Source organism: Phyllostomus hastatus, unplaced genomic scaffold, assembly GCF_019186645.2.
Source record: "Phyllostomus hastatus isolate PE091 unplaced genomic scaffold, TTU_PhHast_1.1 phas_contig_150, whole genome shotgun sequence".
NCBI classification, from domain to species: Eukaryota; Metazoa; Chordata; class Mammalia; order Chiroptera; family Phyllostomidae; genus Phyllostomus; species Phyllostomus hastatus.
The window spans coordinates 4,215,784-4,231,370 of NW_025333611.1; the positions used below are offsets into that span (position 1 = coordinate 4,215,784).

Below are 15,587 nucleotides of genomic sequence, written 5' to 3' on the forward strand. Positions count from 1 at the left end.
TAAAATTAGAATGTCTAGAATGTTAACTACAATATGTCAAGTACATATGAATCAAACTTATGCTTCATTCCCCCACCCAGCCCCTCCTTCCCCACGAGGGTTACGAACTGAGCAAACTTGGGTCCTCTCCAAATACAACTACACATTCAAAAGTTAGAAACAATAATGTTACCTCTCCTTCGCCCATATGTCCTTGCTGCATGTCAAATGAGAAAAACAAAACAACCTTTCAAACATTGTCAAAAGAATCAATTGTGATTTCATCTACCAGCTTTTGAAATTGAAAAAATTTCGCCATATATAATTTGTGTCAAAAACAAAGAATTTGGATAGTAAGAGGTCAATTTACTGCTTTCTTTTTTTAAGTTCTTTAAGGACATTTGTTTTAAAGGAAGCCTTTTGCTGTGACTCAAGGTCCACACCAGCATAAAGTAAAGGACGATTGTCATGTGACCTAAACCAACGACCACATTAACCTTATTTTCTCTCAGAATCCCCTCCTAGCGAGCTGTCAAGTAAATACCACAATATTCAGTTCTTGGCTTTTTCACTCTTACAGGATAAACAGCCATTTTATACTACCTCTCAATTAGTCCCTAGTAAAGAATAGCATAAAAGAAATCGTTAGGCAATTTGCAAACTTCCTTTTGGCCAACGTTTCTTAGCCCCAATCAAATCCTCCACTATGCCCCAAATGTTGAAAAGTAAAAGCCCTGGTGTTTTACCACCAAGCAGGTTGCAGCCAAGAAGAGAGATATATAAGTATATTTATATAATTATATATATTTCCCTGAATACTTGGGAAATGACAGCATAAACTTGAAATGAGGAAACACCTTCCCTGAAACAAACTGTCACTTATTTTTCAGCCCAGCCTGCCTGAACGCCTTGACCCCATACCCAACACGCACTTCCTGGATGCGCACCTTGCCAGGTGCTGCGGGCAGCTAAGCACCGTGCCCTGACTGACTGCGCGGCCACAGAAGCAAATGATGGTGACGCAGCACGCCTCTCTGCTGCGACAGTTGTGTGACAGGCACAAAGGGACAGAGCAGGAGGGGCCTGGTTTTGATTAAAGGGTCGGGCGGGGGGTGGCGCTTGAGATGGACCTTGAAAGGAAAACAGAGGCAGGGCATCGCAGGGCCGGCGCTGCTGCAGACCGGCGCCGTCAGGGCCAGGGCAAGGCGACCGGACAGGAGCACGGGGAATCGTGGGTCTGGGCCGGGGGGCAGGGTCACAGGGGCACGGGGACTGCACAGCTCTGTGGTGGCCGAGTCACAGGTGCGACGCCGAGGTGCCGTGAGCGCACTTTCCAGTAGTGAAATCATGTCTTACACCCAAACACATTTCTACCAGCGCTAGATAGCATGGGATTTCACCAAAAATCGCACGTTAGGAAATGGATTCAAACAAGATGAAATCTCCCTCGGCCGTTAGGTTTCCCTTCCCTAGGTCTTAAGTTTTCAAAAAGGGAAAGGTATTCTTTTCCAGTTAATCTGACAGACACTAGAACGACAAAGACTCCACAAAAGCAGATGGTTGTTGAAAACCTTCTATCCATATAACTAAGTGCTCCAAGACATAAGATTTGAGGGGGTGAATGACCGAAAATCCTGGTTCTGTCAACCTTAAAGAGTTGACTGGTGTTGCCTAGATTTCTAAGAAAACATGTTCAAAAAGAGTGGGCTTTTATAAGCTACAAAATTAACATAAAAACCTCATAGCTTTCATTATTTCAAAAATAAATATAGTTTCAGGAATAAAGGCTACAGATCAAAAGTGAATTCTGATACTCTCAAAGTCTTCAAATGTGTACTTTCAAACTCTGATTTTACATCACAAAATTAAGCTGGTTAATATAAAACATTCATGGGTAAATTCTGACATTAAATCCTGAAAATTATTGAGAAACATTTTCCCATATTAAGGGAATACAATGTTTATAATTATAAGAACTGCCCACTCAAATAGGGAAATTAATATAAATGAGTACCAGAGAAAAATAACGACACCCGAAAGCACAGCAAATGTTTGATTTTCAGTTATAATGCTGTTAACACTACACGTGGTTTTCCACATAGATTTTAACATATGACACATACACGGGAAAGTACCCAATTCCGTAATGTGCACACACGTGTGTGACCAGAACCCAGACTTGGTCGGAACGGTCGGCGGTGCCACTGCACCTGTGGAGGGAGGACACACTGAGCCCCCCCGCCCGCCCGTCCCCCGCTCCGCTCGGCACAGACACGGGACGATGGAATTTCTGTGACACGCGTCCTCACCCCTTTCCTGAAGAATCTGTCTCGTCAGACAGATTTCCAGTCTCGTGATTACCGAGTGTTGCATACTTTTGATGTTTCTCAAGCATGCAGAAAAGTAGCAAGAAAAAAAAATGTAGGTTCAATATGTTTAAAGAAATGTGCATTTGGAAAACTTCTAGCTAAGTCAGCTGACATAAACTGCTCAGAATTTGCTTTTAATTACCAGAGCACCCTGTTAGAAGATTTCAAAAATGAATGTTATTATTGAATAAAAATATTCTAGTCCCCATCAGGGTTAAAATTAATACGATTTACATGCTTATTTACTTTTATTTTTATTCCTCAGTTTTGTTTTATAAAGTCCTTAATAATTTAATGCTCAGTACTAACATGATCCCAGAGTGTTCTAAATGGGCTGGAAAATTATGGCTGTAAGTTTTTATAACTTCTGGATGCATGTTGTTATTAGATCTATTGATAAATACTTTATTTCCAAAACGTCTTTACAGGACTGCTTACAAATGTCCTCCGGTCATCACTAAGCTCCCTCTCCTGAGTGTCCCGCTGCACTCTGGGAGGCTGCGCTTACCAAGAAGGTACAGAAGGACTGGGTCTTTTTTCAACACACTGCACATGTATTTCATTACGCACAAACATACAGTATATAAATATACACTATACACTTCATTATCAAAATGAAGAGATCTCTTAAAAAGTATTTTTTCTCATTTGTTATAGTCCAAAAGAAACAAAGCATCCGCCATAGTGATACACTTATAAGAAATACTTAGTATGTAGACATTGAAAAAACATGGCACACATTCATGTGAGGTGCCTAGGTATGTATTGTATGATTCATATTTTGTAAATTTGAAAATAAAGAAAATATAAACAGATGTGGGAAATATGCAAAAATCTTTTTTTTCTAGAAGCAACCACAAGAATCTTGGGGAGAGAAACTGGGATGGGGAAAGAAAGAAGGATTTTACTTGTTTTATCTCTTTGTGCACTATTTGAATTTATTATTATTGTGTACACTGTATTACTATATTTCATAATGAACCCTTTTTGGCTTTCTACTTGGTGCTTTATCAGAAACAAATGACAGATTTGAGGAAGGTGTCCTTCCCTACACAAGGGCATCTAATCAATTCCGTGGAGGGCCGGACCTCAGGCCACAAGGGGTAAAACCGTCCTCGGGGTCAGCAGGCAGGAAAGGCCGACCCCGTTCAGGCCACGCCCCTGCCTGTCCCTCTGCTGTCCCCGTGCGGAGGGGGCAGCCGGCAAAGCTGTTTGGAAAACAAGGGCAAGGGCTCAGGCGAAAAGATGCCATCAAATGACTGATCTTTTCAGTAGGACTAAAAAAAAAACAGTGTGTGGGAAATTAGTCAAATTAGCAAATCAGTTAAAAAGACATAAATGCAAGGCTGGAAGCGAGGAGAAGTTACTATGTTAATGGAAGAATGAAGATGGTAGAACCAAAACGCAGACAATCAGCACGAAGACCAGGGTGTTGATTCAACAAAGATGCAAAGAATCATTTTAAATAATTTTACACATCAACTCCTAATTTAATGGACTCATTGCCACAACATTATTTTAGATTTATGCTTCATAGCTCGAATTTCCTGTCACATTGACTTGCATTTATACTAGCTTGCTGGTACGATAGTCACAGAATCTTGACAAGACATAGTAAAGATGTGAGACGACTATTTGTGAAAAGCTATCTCAGAGGACAGAGAACGTAACTCTGGGGTTGCATATCCCTACCCTGTTGTCACTCATACAAACGGGGAGCTGACGAGAGAGGGGACAATACCGGACTCATACACGGCGGTTGGTGAGACGCTCAGTAAACTGGAATGTTCTCCCATCCTCAGAAGTACACACACACACACACACACACACACACACACTCATTCTGGGGCTGGTCTTCAATAATTACCCTTAGCTTGTCATTACTACTGGAAGGCTAACAGCTGTAAAGCACCGTTAGAATTTACAATATGTTTTCATATTATCTTTTTCACTCCTTATTGTAGCAACTAGAACCATATTATATATATTTTCAGTGACTACAATCTGCACTCACTTTTCAGAGACTTCTCCCCTCCACCCCAACCCTTCAGAGAACAACCTTCCTCCTTCCGCTCCACAGAACCGTAAGGAGGAGCCGGGGCGCTGCACGCTAACCTTCCAAGGATGTCTTACCAGCCTCTGCTGAGACACGCGAACATCACAGCTGACGCTGCGAAGTGAAAGACACCCACAGAGGAAACACAGACGTGAGCCTGTTAAAGCCCAATACATTCCCTTGTTCTTCTGTGACTTTCTCTGCCACAAGGTTCTTTTTATTTTTATTTTTTTTCAAGGTTCCTCTTCAAGGCACAGATTCCCAAGGGCCGAAGCGCAGCACGGGGTTTGGAGAGAAAGGCCCATGCACAAGCACCCTCGCAGAGGGGCTGCCTGCTCGGTTTCCTAGGCAAAACAAGGCTTCAAGCTGGGAAAAGGAGAAATTAATATTTTAATCTATCTCCTTTCTGACTTAGCTAAAAAACTGGCTTGCTTTTGTAACCATAAGATGGGTGTTCTAACCATATTCCTATTACATCCACCTCAGGAAACCCTCTTCTGTTACGTGGGAAAAGGCATGTGTTATGGAATAAATCTGTCCCCTCCTGGAAATCCCTGTGCTGAAGCCCCAAGCCCCGCCCCCCAGAATGCGACTCTCTTTGGAGGGAGGGTCTTCACAAGGCGACTCGGGCTGACCCAGTGTGACCGGGGTCTTCATAAGAAGAGCCTAGGACACAGGCATGCACAGGGGAAAATCACGTGAACACACGGAGAACACGGTCACCTACGCGCCAAGGAAAGAGGCCTCAGAAGAAACCAACTCCGACTCCCAGGCTCCCGGGCTGAAAATAAACTGTGTAGGCCACCCCGTCTGTGGCCTTGTCATGGCGGCACTAGCAAACCAACACTATGTCCCAAAAGGAGCTAGACAGCTAGTTTTTAAAAACACACTTTGAATCCAAGGATTCCCCCCTCAAAAAAAGTATCTACGACTAAGAAGCCAGCCCTAAGCGGAATGACTCCCTGGAACCTGCACTGCAGCACTCTCAGCACAGTTGCCAATGGCCATCTGCTGGGTTACACTGGCGAGGCTTCTTTTTAGAGGCGTGAGTGGTCCGCAAAGGTCACCGTACGGAGTGAAGGCTGTTGACCAAGGATGGAGAAAGGCCCAGCAGCAGCAACTGGAGCTATAGGACGGGCGAGCCCGTCTTATCTCTGTGGAGGCACATCCGACATCATCCCAGGATACACTGCCAAGGTTGGGAGACCGCTCTGAATCTCTTCTCTTTTGAGATTGCTCGAAAATTTCAAAATAAGTTCTACAATAATGATCATAGTTGAAATTCAAACGTTCATGCAAGGAAGAGGATAAACAGCTCTTCGACCATTTTATCCCAACAAAACAAGAAATGACTTCCAACTCAAAAGAGGCTGGGAAGAAAAAGCTCTGGACGTCACAGTTCAAACAGAGCAGAGCAGCTACACACAACCCCCTTCTGAAGGCTTCTGAAGCCCGGACAGAATACTGATGGTGGACAGAGGGCTCCTTGTAGTTCCGTAAGGTCTTAAAATTGAGCAATGAATATAAAGCAACACTAGATGTTAGACCTTTATTTTCAGTTCTAAACTGAAAATGAACTAAGATGTGAAGGGATATAGTAGGTTTTAGGTTATTTACTTTAATAATAGACCCAAAACAAGCATATTCAGCTATGGACAATCTTTATATATTCTTCTTAATCCGTTGTATTGTGTTTTCTCTTTATAAATCTTTAGCACTAACATTTCCTCCCCCAAAAAAGTGACACCCCATTTTAACTTCACCATGTGCCAGGTGCTATGTAAGTGACTTACATGCATTTACTCTCTGCCCCAGGCCTGTGAGACGGGCAGTGTCTGTGATCGTCCGGTCGGCCTTCCTCGGGCACAACTACTGTATTACCCCAGATCTGCAACACGGACACTCCCAAGCAGGAGCAAAAGGAGGACAGAGCTCCTAAGGATCAATACATGAAAGAGATGGATGTATCTAGAGCAGCGATCCGCCGTGGAAGATAAATGTGACCGAGGAGAAATGTGACCGAGGGCTGTGGCGAGGCCTGAATCAAGATGACGAAGACATTGTCTCAATGCCCCTCCACCCCAACCTGTTATAACCACCCACTTTCTCATCGATCTTCTGTTGTGATCTGCTTTGCCCCCAAAGAACTAGCAGTCTATCAGTCGGCTCCAACACCCGGTCTGCCCTGAGGTTTCCTGCCCCATTATAAAGGGACAGAGTGGCATCTGGGTCTACTTGGTTGGCTCTGAGGAGCTAACACCTGACCAAACCCGACAAAATCCAGTTCTGAAGCCCTCGGCCACGAACACTGGATCCGAGACCACGGCCGTCACGACCTCACACACGCGGAGGCCTTGCGTGAGGAGCCCACACGCATCTCCGACGCCGCTTCGCTCTGTCTTCCTGTCTTTCCGGTTAAGGGCAGTGACCCTCGGCCAGCGGACCGTCGTCACAAACACGGTTTCCGTGAGTGCGGTAAAAAAAACCCTCTCTAGAGCCTATGGACCAGTACAATTTCAAAGCATGAATATTTGGGGGAAAAGTTACCTTTATTTTCTTCTTTGCCAAGTAGGAGTCATTAAAAATGATCTGTTCATAACAGAAAACATTTATGGGGGGAAAAAAAGGAAAGACAATCTCATAATAGATTTTATTAAAAATTAAGCGATTTTAGCTTTAAGGAAAACCCAGCAGAGAATGTTTATTTTTCTCAGCTCAGCACAGACGGGCCAGGGACAACTGGCCTAATTCGGTGCCTTCTCGAGAAAACTGGGACAAAGAAGGACCCGCCCCTCTGCCTGAGACCGCACGGCGGCACCTCGGGCCCCGGCTCGCTGCGGTTCCCGCCACGCAGACCCGCCACCGGGGCCGGTCCGCGGGCAGAGCTCCGGAGGCAGCCCGGGCCTTAGCCCCTCAGCCCGATGCCCCTGTTGCCGCTGGGTTTCCTTTTCAGCCCACACACGGTAACGCTGAAACATTACACTGCGGCCTCACTTCTGGCAGAGCAGCCTGAAAAGGCCCGAGTCTGGTGAGCAAGCAAGGCTTTTGTAAACCGCACAGCCTCCGGGGCGCCTGATGCGCCCGCAGCCGCTCTCGGGGGTCCGGTCTCCTCTCCTCTCCTGGCACGACAGCCCTGCGCCCTGCCGAGCACTGATCCCACACGCTGGCCAGGAAGAGGTCCGGCCAGAAAGATCATCTTTAGTGCCCTGCTCACTATGTATCACAGACAAGGAGTAGAAGCTTTGTTTTGTTTTGTTGGTTTGTTTTGCTTTGTTTTTGGAATAAGGTGAGACTGAAAATGAGTTTTTAGAAATGGAGGCAAAACGAACCCACAAATTTGAAATCCACTCGCTAGTCAATGAGTAGGAAAGACGTGAACGAGACGAAACCTCTGCGGTCCCCCCAGGTACTTTAACCTGCGGCGCTACCAAACAGACACTCTCAGTTCCCTGACCAGTGCTGCGCGGAAACGGGCCCTCCTCCCCTCTGCAGTTCAGTCCGCTTCGGCAGCAGCGCGTCAACACGGAACTGAACGGCACAGGGGCAACGCTTGGGACAGGCCAATAAAACTGCATTTTCCTTGTTCTCATTAGAGAGCAAACAGTCAATGACCTTGTCCTTTGCAGTGTCAACCCCTGTGGTTTTCGGCTGCTTTTCCTGCTTTCAGATCTCTGATTACACTGGAACGTTTCGCCAGCTACGTGGACACGGTTTATGTTGACATTTCAAAGGTCAGTCTACAGAAGCCGAAGTTAGATGAAGCTGTCCTCTCTGTGTCATTACGTAATTCTCACTGTGACCAATTTCAAGACAGAATGGGTTGGCTCTCAAAGTTTAAAAAGTTCTTCCCACAATTTGAATGAAAAATCATTATTCATAAAATTCCTGACAGATGAACAGCAACTTTCAATTGTCACTAAAGAATAAACTGATGCCATTTCTCCACTGGCTGAGCCATAACTGCTGTGTTTGTTCACCTGCACTAACTTGTTTCGGCCGTGAACTTGGCTAGGGTAAATCAATTATCACTTACCATTAATAAGCAGAGAGCTATCGGATCCTGGATAGGAATAGTTTAGACGACCTGAAGGTAAAAGAAGGCCGTTACTAAATTTAGTTTTTTCATGGATGCTTTAAGCGTATTCAATAGCAAAACTGAATTACTTGTTTCAATAGTAAGGTACTTAAAAAGCTGTATTATGGGATAAAACTTTGTTGTGCTAATAAACACAATGAGTCAGAGGACATATATATCGATCGGCATGTTCACAAACATTCAAATAGGGAAAGTTGGAAAGCAGGAAAATAAAATATCCCTCCAATTTAACTAGCTGGTCATTCTAATTTCTCACTCCCTCTCCAAAGTAATATTCTTCGTAGCATTCTGTTCCAATATCAATTCATAATAACAATCTTCACATTTTTGCCCCATAAATGTGAACAATTTTTCAAATGTCTAATTTTTTGTTGCTTTTTAGAAGTAATATTTTTCTATGATTTAGAACAAAAGTGACACACTTACGCCTACAGAAACAGACGTGCTAATGGGTTTAAAATGCACATTTTGGAGAATAAGTACAGCACGTAAATAAAAACATATCATTGCACTTACACATGACAGAAAACATCACAGCACACAGCACAATGCCCAGGGCGCAGCAAGCACTCGAAGAATGCTGGCTGAGTTTCCCCTGAATTTTGAGGTGGTGCAAAAAATCTAGTTCTAACCTGAAACGGGCACCTAAATGACCATCAGAGAAGCATCTGTGAAGGTACTACAATTTTTGGAGGGTGTGCCAACGTCTAAATTGGTAACCACACACGAAGGGAGGGAGACGGCGCTGACAGCGGTTTCCCTCCTAAGGAGTTGCATTTCCGTTTGGGAAGAATCTTACTTGTAAGCTGAGGTACCTGGGCCACAGCTCCTCACTGGATGCTGTTTTGTCATTTCTAGCACAGAATTAGTGCTACAAATTATAGAAATCACCCTGGCAACATTTTTAAGTCTCCACATTCCACACGCCCATTTACGCCCGCCCTCGGAGGAAGGCGGAGGACCCTCAACAAAGCCTTGCTCACCGAAGGAACGGACAGGAGGGCGTGACTGTGGGGTAGCTCCCACAGCCCCGCACTGCGTGAGTCAGGAGCAGTGGGGTGGGGGTGTAAAGTCAGCTCAGAACTACAAACGCTCCACAGGAAACCGCAGTCTCAACTCCAACCCTACAGACCCACAGCAGACCCTCCAAGGCCACACGAAGGTGGGTAAGCAGAGCTCCTCCCGTGCCCTGAGGCTGAGCGGGGCAAGCCTTCGGAAGGTGCCAGAAGACGCTGCCCGGTTCCACCCAGCACGACAGGAGCCGGGGCCGACTTGCGGGCCCCTCAATCCCACACATGGGGACAACTCCAGAGAGGACCTTGAGGGTCCAACTAGCCTTGGGTCGCTCACAATCCCGCTTCTCTGAGACAGCCTCCACAGCCGTGAACTCGAGCCATGAACAGAGAACACTGCTCTCTACTGCCTGCGGCTTCAATTAGTCCATATCCCAAACTGGGAGTCTAACACGAAGCCAAACCTGAACTTAGTAATTTTCCTACAATTTAAAATCAAGTACAAGGATTGTTTTTATTGTTATTATGTTGTTAATTGTTCTATTTAAGCTTTCAGCTTGTTCCTATTAAGGAAATGGAAGTAGGGATGGCGATGAGGAAGGAGGAAATGCAAATTAACTTATTTCAACTTCTTCCTGATAATCGGTTTCGTTATTCAGTGCTCACAGCGACAGCCCAGCACCCAGCTCCACTGCCGTCCCATCTGAACCGCTGGGACGACAAGCCGGCTCCTCTGACCCGCCACAGCGGGCTTTTCAAGGAGCACGGACTTGAGACGCTGGAACGAGAACAGGGCCCTCCACTGTTCAAAATCCGGGAGGGGCGTGCACTGTTCCTGCACCACCCAACTCGGAGCAGCAGCCGGCTTCCCCGCAACAGGACACAGCACACGTCCTCTAGCTGCAAACCCTCCGGGAGCGAACTGACGGAGCCATCGCACACACCACCCTTATTTATCATAAAACATGTTTTAAAAAGCGGATGTGAGCCCATACACAACCAAGTGCATGTCATTACATTAACTGAAGTGAAGAAGAAATGTTTTGCTGTATCTGCAAGAGGATGTTCACACATTCCAGCGGAAGTCACAGGTGGCTGCCGCATACCCACTACCATGACCTCTTCTGGGACCCAGGGAAGGACGCTGACGATGCGAACCTGCAGACAAAGGACCCAACAGGCTGGCCCAGTTTACGAGAGCAAGTTCTCCTTCACCAGGAGCTGCTGTTCTGGGTAACTTTGAAGGAGAAGAGGAGGAAAGTTTCAGCTGCGGGCACCAGAGTGCCCGCCCACCGACTTCTCGGAGTCGCCTCCTCCTGGTGCGCCTCCCGCGGAGCACCACGCCTCCACCCCGGGAGAGGTGACCTTTGATGTTGTTTCTGCTGTCAGACTTCTGAGCACAGCCATTCTGGGCGCCAGCTGACACAATAGGGCACTGAAGGATCATTGGCAAGGCTCAAGCTTTGACTCTGAAAGGTGATACTTGTTTTTCATTTTTGACCTGGTCTTATGAGAGTCTTCTCACGTTGGACTCAATTGGGACGTCTGAGTAGCAAGTACATCTGTGACATTTTGTTAAATATCAGTAATGCTTTCTACTTCAATTTTAAAATATAAACGGTGACATTAATAAGAACACTTTTTTAAAAAACTTTTTTAAAGCTTCCGTAACCTGCTGGCCCTATCCTTCCGTAAATTCTTTCTGTAATGAAAGCATCCAGAGACATCCACTCGTGACATCTCTCATGGACCCCGCACGTCACCTGCCGTCTGGAGCGGTCTTCCGAAAGCTCCGGCCGGAAGCGCCGTGGGGCTCTCGGGTCTCCCACACGCCTTCCCTGCGCTTTCCCGTCCGCCCCGCCCCAGGGGCCTCTCTGCCCCGCGGAGGCCGTCCACGCGGGCATTTCTGCCCTTTCTGCTCCACGGCTGCGCTGTCAACAATCCCCTCCTTCCTCTGCAGGGGACTTCTCAAGTCTTTCTTTGTTTCAGTTTCATCTTTTTCAGGGAGCCATTCCCAAAAGGGAAGCACCCCTTTTAGATTAACTCACCCAGTTTCATTTCTAGCCGCGTTGCACCAGCCATCTCCTTCGGTGATGGTTTCAGCTACTGCCTGACGTTCTTATCTCTCTTACATAAATAACCAAGGGGCGGGAGGGTTTTTTGGTTTTTGGTTTTTGTTTTTTAACTAGTACCTTGAGTCTCCTGTTTGGGCACCAGGAAGCACTCAGTGAGTTCATTCCACTGAACTTAGAACACCAGCATTTCACAAATGAATAAAGTGAAGTAAAACAAAAATAACTGACACATCTAAACCTAATTATAACCCGGTGTTTAGGGTTTTGTTCCACTGGGTTTTTGGTAACTCGTCCTATCTATAAACATAACCCAGGTCTTGGCACGTTTAGAATTTAATTCCTCGAGGGAAAAGGAAGGTACTAGGATTTCCGGCAAGTGAACCCATTTGGTAAAGGAAATTCAATCTTGGAATCCTCTTGGTATTGATTGTGTTACAAACATAAAGAAATATTGCCTCATCAGCAGCCCCGAACTGAAAGGACACGAGAACAGAAAAGTAGCAGTCTCCGGGGGCCAGCAGCGCCGTTTGGAGCCAGAAGCCCGGCCTACATCACGCAGAAGGCACAGACTATATTTGGCGACATGACTCAACCTAGCCAAATATAGGCAACTGATACAGTGCGACTCTGGGGAACCGCACCACCAAATTCTACCGCCTTGAAAAGGCCCACACTCCAACCAGGCACTTCTGTGCTAAGCGTTTGTGAGCTGGGAGAGAGCCAAAATTTACCAACCGGGCTGGCGAAGAATCGCGTGAGGAGGAGGTGCTCCAAGAACAGTGTGTACTACCATGTTCTTTTGAGACTCTAAGTAAAGTAACCTACTCAGTGAGGTAAAAGGAGAAAAAACTACAAGGAAATTCATATATGAGCAGTACATGTAAGTACTACTTTCAAAGTTCGATCAAATAAAAGTTATTTTCTAAAAAGTGAACCAGACATCGTCGCTCCCCATGACTCAGCAGGGGACGGCCCGCTCCAGGCTGCTGCCCTTTCAAGCACACGGGGACCGAGAGTATCAGGTTCTCCGCAGCGCTACTCGGTCTCCGGCGGTGACCTTCTCTCTTTCAGAGTCACGCCAGCACCGCTGGGGACGTGGTGTGGGCCAAGGAGTGACAGCGGGGGACAACTCTACCGGGCTGTCAAAATACGGACAGACAGCCATGCGATCCTGGAAAGTGACAGAGTGACATTCTAAGTTCACTTTTAACTTGATTAAGACACTGTAAGACCTCGGATACTCCAAGCAAAAGGGAGAGGTCTTCAGCAGACATCACTGCAAACTTCCAACAGGGGAAGGATAAGTACGGCCCGTTCCCCAGGGAGATCCAAGACTTGCGCACAGGACACACTCACGTACACACACACACACACACACACACACACACAAAGCGTTTGCGGTTGCTGTCTGACTAGCGGGGCTCCGATACCTTGCTCCCACTCCTTGTTTTCAGTTCACGCTAAGTGTGTAGAAGCATACCGCAGTAAATAATTCTTCAAGGGGAGGCTCCACCTGCCTGCCCAGATGGGTTTTCCCCACCACTTTCAGAGACCCGCAGCAAGGTGGCGCTGTGGAGACCCAGACACACAGCAAGGCTCAAGAAACGTGTACTAAAAGCAGGTTTTGCATACCACTTCATGCCTGTACAAATGCAGAACACACATCGATGTGAACTAACAAACATGTATTTAAACGTGTTCTACACTGAATGATATAAAGATAACTATCTTTAATAATTTATTAAAAATAAGTAATTTATTCTATTGACCTAAAAATAACTCTCCAATATAAATCTGGAATTGTATTCTCCCTCTGGACCCATATGTGATACAACCAACTTCCAGGAAAGACGTCTACATGCAACATCATCAAGACGGGCTGGCCGGGGCTCCCATCAACGAGAGAGCTCCCCCATCCCTGTTTAAATGAATAAACACAGAGTTCAGGCTAGACAAAACCCTTCGAGGGGGCAGAGCCGGCTTTCGGCTTACAAGCGAGGGCTTAGAGAAGAAACACTGAACCCCTCGCCGGCCCCTGCGGGCTCGCCTCTCCACACTGCCACTTCCCTTCCCGTGCCGAGCACTTCGGGCCTTCGGAACTACCGTAGGCCCATCAACGTTGGCTGTTTGCTTCTGAGTTCCTTCCTCTGCCTAGAAGGCCCTCCTCTCTCTCTGCCCCAATATCTCACCACTCGAGCCCCCGCCCTTCTGCCCAGGCAGTGCCTCTCTTAGGCCTCCCCTCCGTATGGTCAGCCTTCGCTACCGCAAACCCCCTGCTCTGGGTCAGATAAGCCATGTGCTCCAGACAACACCCCTGACACTTACACACTGTATTTGAATTATCCATTTCTAAGCTATCTCTTCCTCTAGGGCAAGATCTTTAAGGGCAGATGTCCTCAGAGACCCTTGGGGTTTTACATCCCAGAGCGTGGAGCAAAGAGAGGCGCTCAAAGCAGCTGCTGAGTAAGCGAAGGCAGCGGAGCAGCAAGGGCAGCCCTGGGCTGCAGCTCACGCAGCAAGCACGGCGGTGGGTTGGGCCAGCCCTGTCTTGTGACCTGGGTCACGTTACTGAGCTTCTCTGAATCTCAGTACAACAGGGAAGTTCCCATTTACCTTGTAAGGCTGTTGGGAGAAATTCATGAGACAGTTTTTGCAGAATGCCCAGAAAAAAACCCTGAATAGAGTAGGTACTTAATTAATACCAATTCCTTTCCCCTCCCCAGCTATAAACCAGAGAGAAGCAACCATGTCTACTCAGCAGGGACAGAGAAAGGAAGGATTCCTTTCAGCACCTAAGACCCAGACTGGACCCCTTGGAGAAGGGAGTGGCCATCTGGGGATTTTTCGGCTTCAGAGAAATGAGAAATTTGCTAGTGTCCTTGGTTATAAACAGGAATATAATTGTTCTCTGGAAGGGAAGGGAGGAAAAAAACTACCTCCTTGCTTTTGTGACAGCCAAACTGGCAAAGCAGTAGAAGTATTTTAGGAAATGAAAACTTTGAAAATTCAACTTAGGGTTTTTCCTTTTAATAAAACTCAAAAGGGTCTTCCTTTTGTACCAAAAGCTCAAAACACGGGTTGTAACAGTGGCAAAAGAAAAGAGCGTTTATCCGTAAGGTAAGCAGAGCCGACGGGATCCGTGTCTCGGGGTGGCGGGAGGCCTCCTGGAGAGGAGAGACCGTGTTGGCTCCAGTCGGGGCAGGTGCGAAGCCGCCAGATCTAAAAGCACCTCAGAATTCCAGGCAGGAGGGAATGTCTCCGGGGAGAGACCAGCAAAGAGCTGACCTAATTAAGGAATTCAAAAGATTTCCTACTGCCAGTAAGCCTAACAACAAGCCAGCCAGCAGGAAGGCTATTTTTATCGCTGCCAGAGGACTTCTGACTCTAGATGCTACATTTAGAGGACAGAGCAACAAGATAACTTGCCTTAAGAGGATGTTATGATACCAGTGATTAATGGCGATTCCTTTAGCTCTAAAAAGCTAGGCACGGTTTTTGCCCAAACTAAACCAGCCGAGGCCGGGTTTGTTTGTTTAAGGATACCGTAATGGGGGGGAAAAAGTGGAAACACAGGCCAACAGATAGTAGAAAAGCTTTAAGTAATATAGAAAAAAGCTAAGGTAGTGAATTAAAATTCTCCTACCTTGCAAAAAGGTGGCTGATTGAAAGCACCACGTGCTATAAGGGCCGTGTTTTAAAAGCACCCATGAACGGCCACCGAGGACTGTGCTCCAAGGGAAAAACGGTTTTCAGAAGCGGCTCCCTGCGCTGACGTGAGCGGAAATGAAAGACAACCAAGACAAACTATGACATCCCTAGGGACCACGGGCTAAGCTGTTTGCGAGTGACAGACCCTTAGAGGGAGAGGCCGCTCTGAGGCCCGGCGCCTGAAGCCCAGACCCCGAAAGGCAGCCTGCAAGTCACTCCCGGGCCTCCTTCCCACACACCCGCCCACGAGGCACTCAGACCGCTTATTTAACACAAACTCTGGTGCCTCTG

The 15,587-nt window shown here is 46.8% G+C and overlaps 1 protein-coding gene across 4 annotated transcripts in view; it reads right to left on the reverse strand.

The window, feature by feature from the left end:
* The window catches only part of CPEB4 (cytoplasmic polyadenylation element binding protein 4), a 56,885-nt gene that overhangs the window by 12,715 nt on the left and 28,583 nt on the right, over positions 1-15,587 (reverse strand). The window contains exons 3-4 of one of the 4 annotated variants that reach the window (XM_045819182.1): positions 8,438-8,488; positions 173-196 (exon numbers count right to left, since the gene is read on the reverse strand). The exons of 1 other annotated variant lie outside the window; for it this stretch is intronic. In XM_045819182.1, coding sequence (XP_045675138.1) covers positions 173-196; positions 8,438-8,488 — 75 coding nt within the window. The remainder of the gene's footprint in view (positions 1-172; positions 197-8,437; positions 8,489-15,587) is intronic. 2 more of the 4 variants (XM_045819201.1, XM_045819192.1) reach the window with 2 other exon arrangements.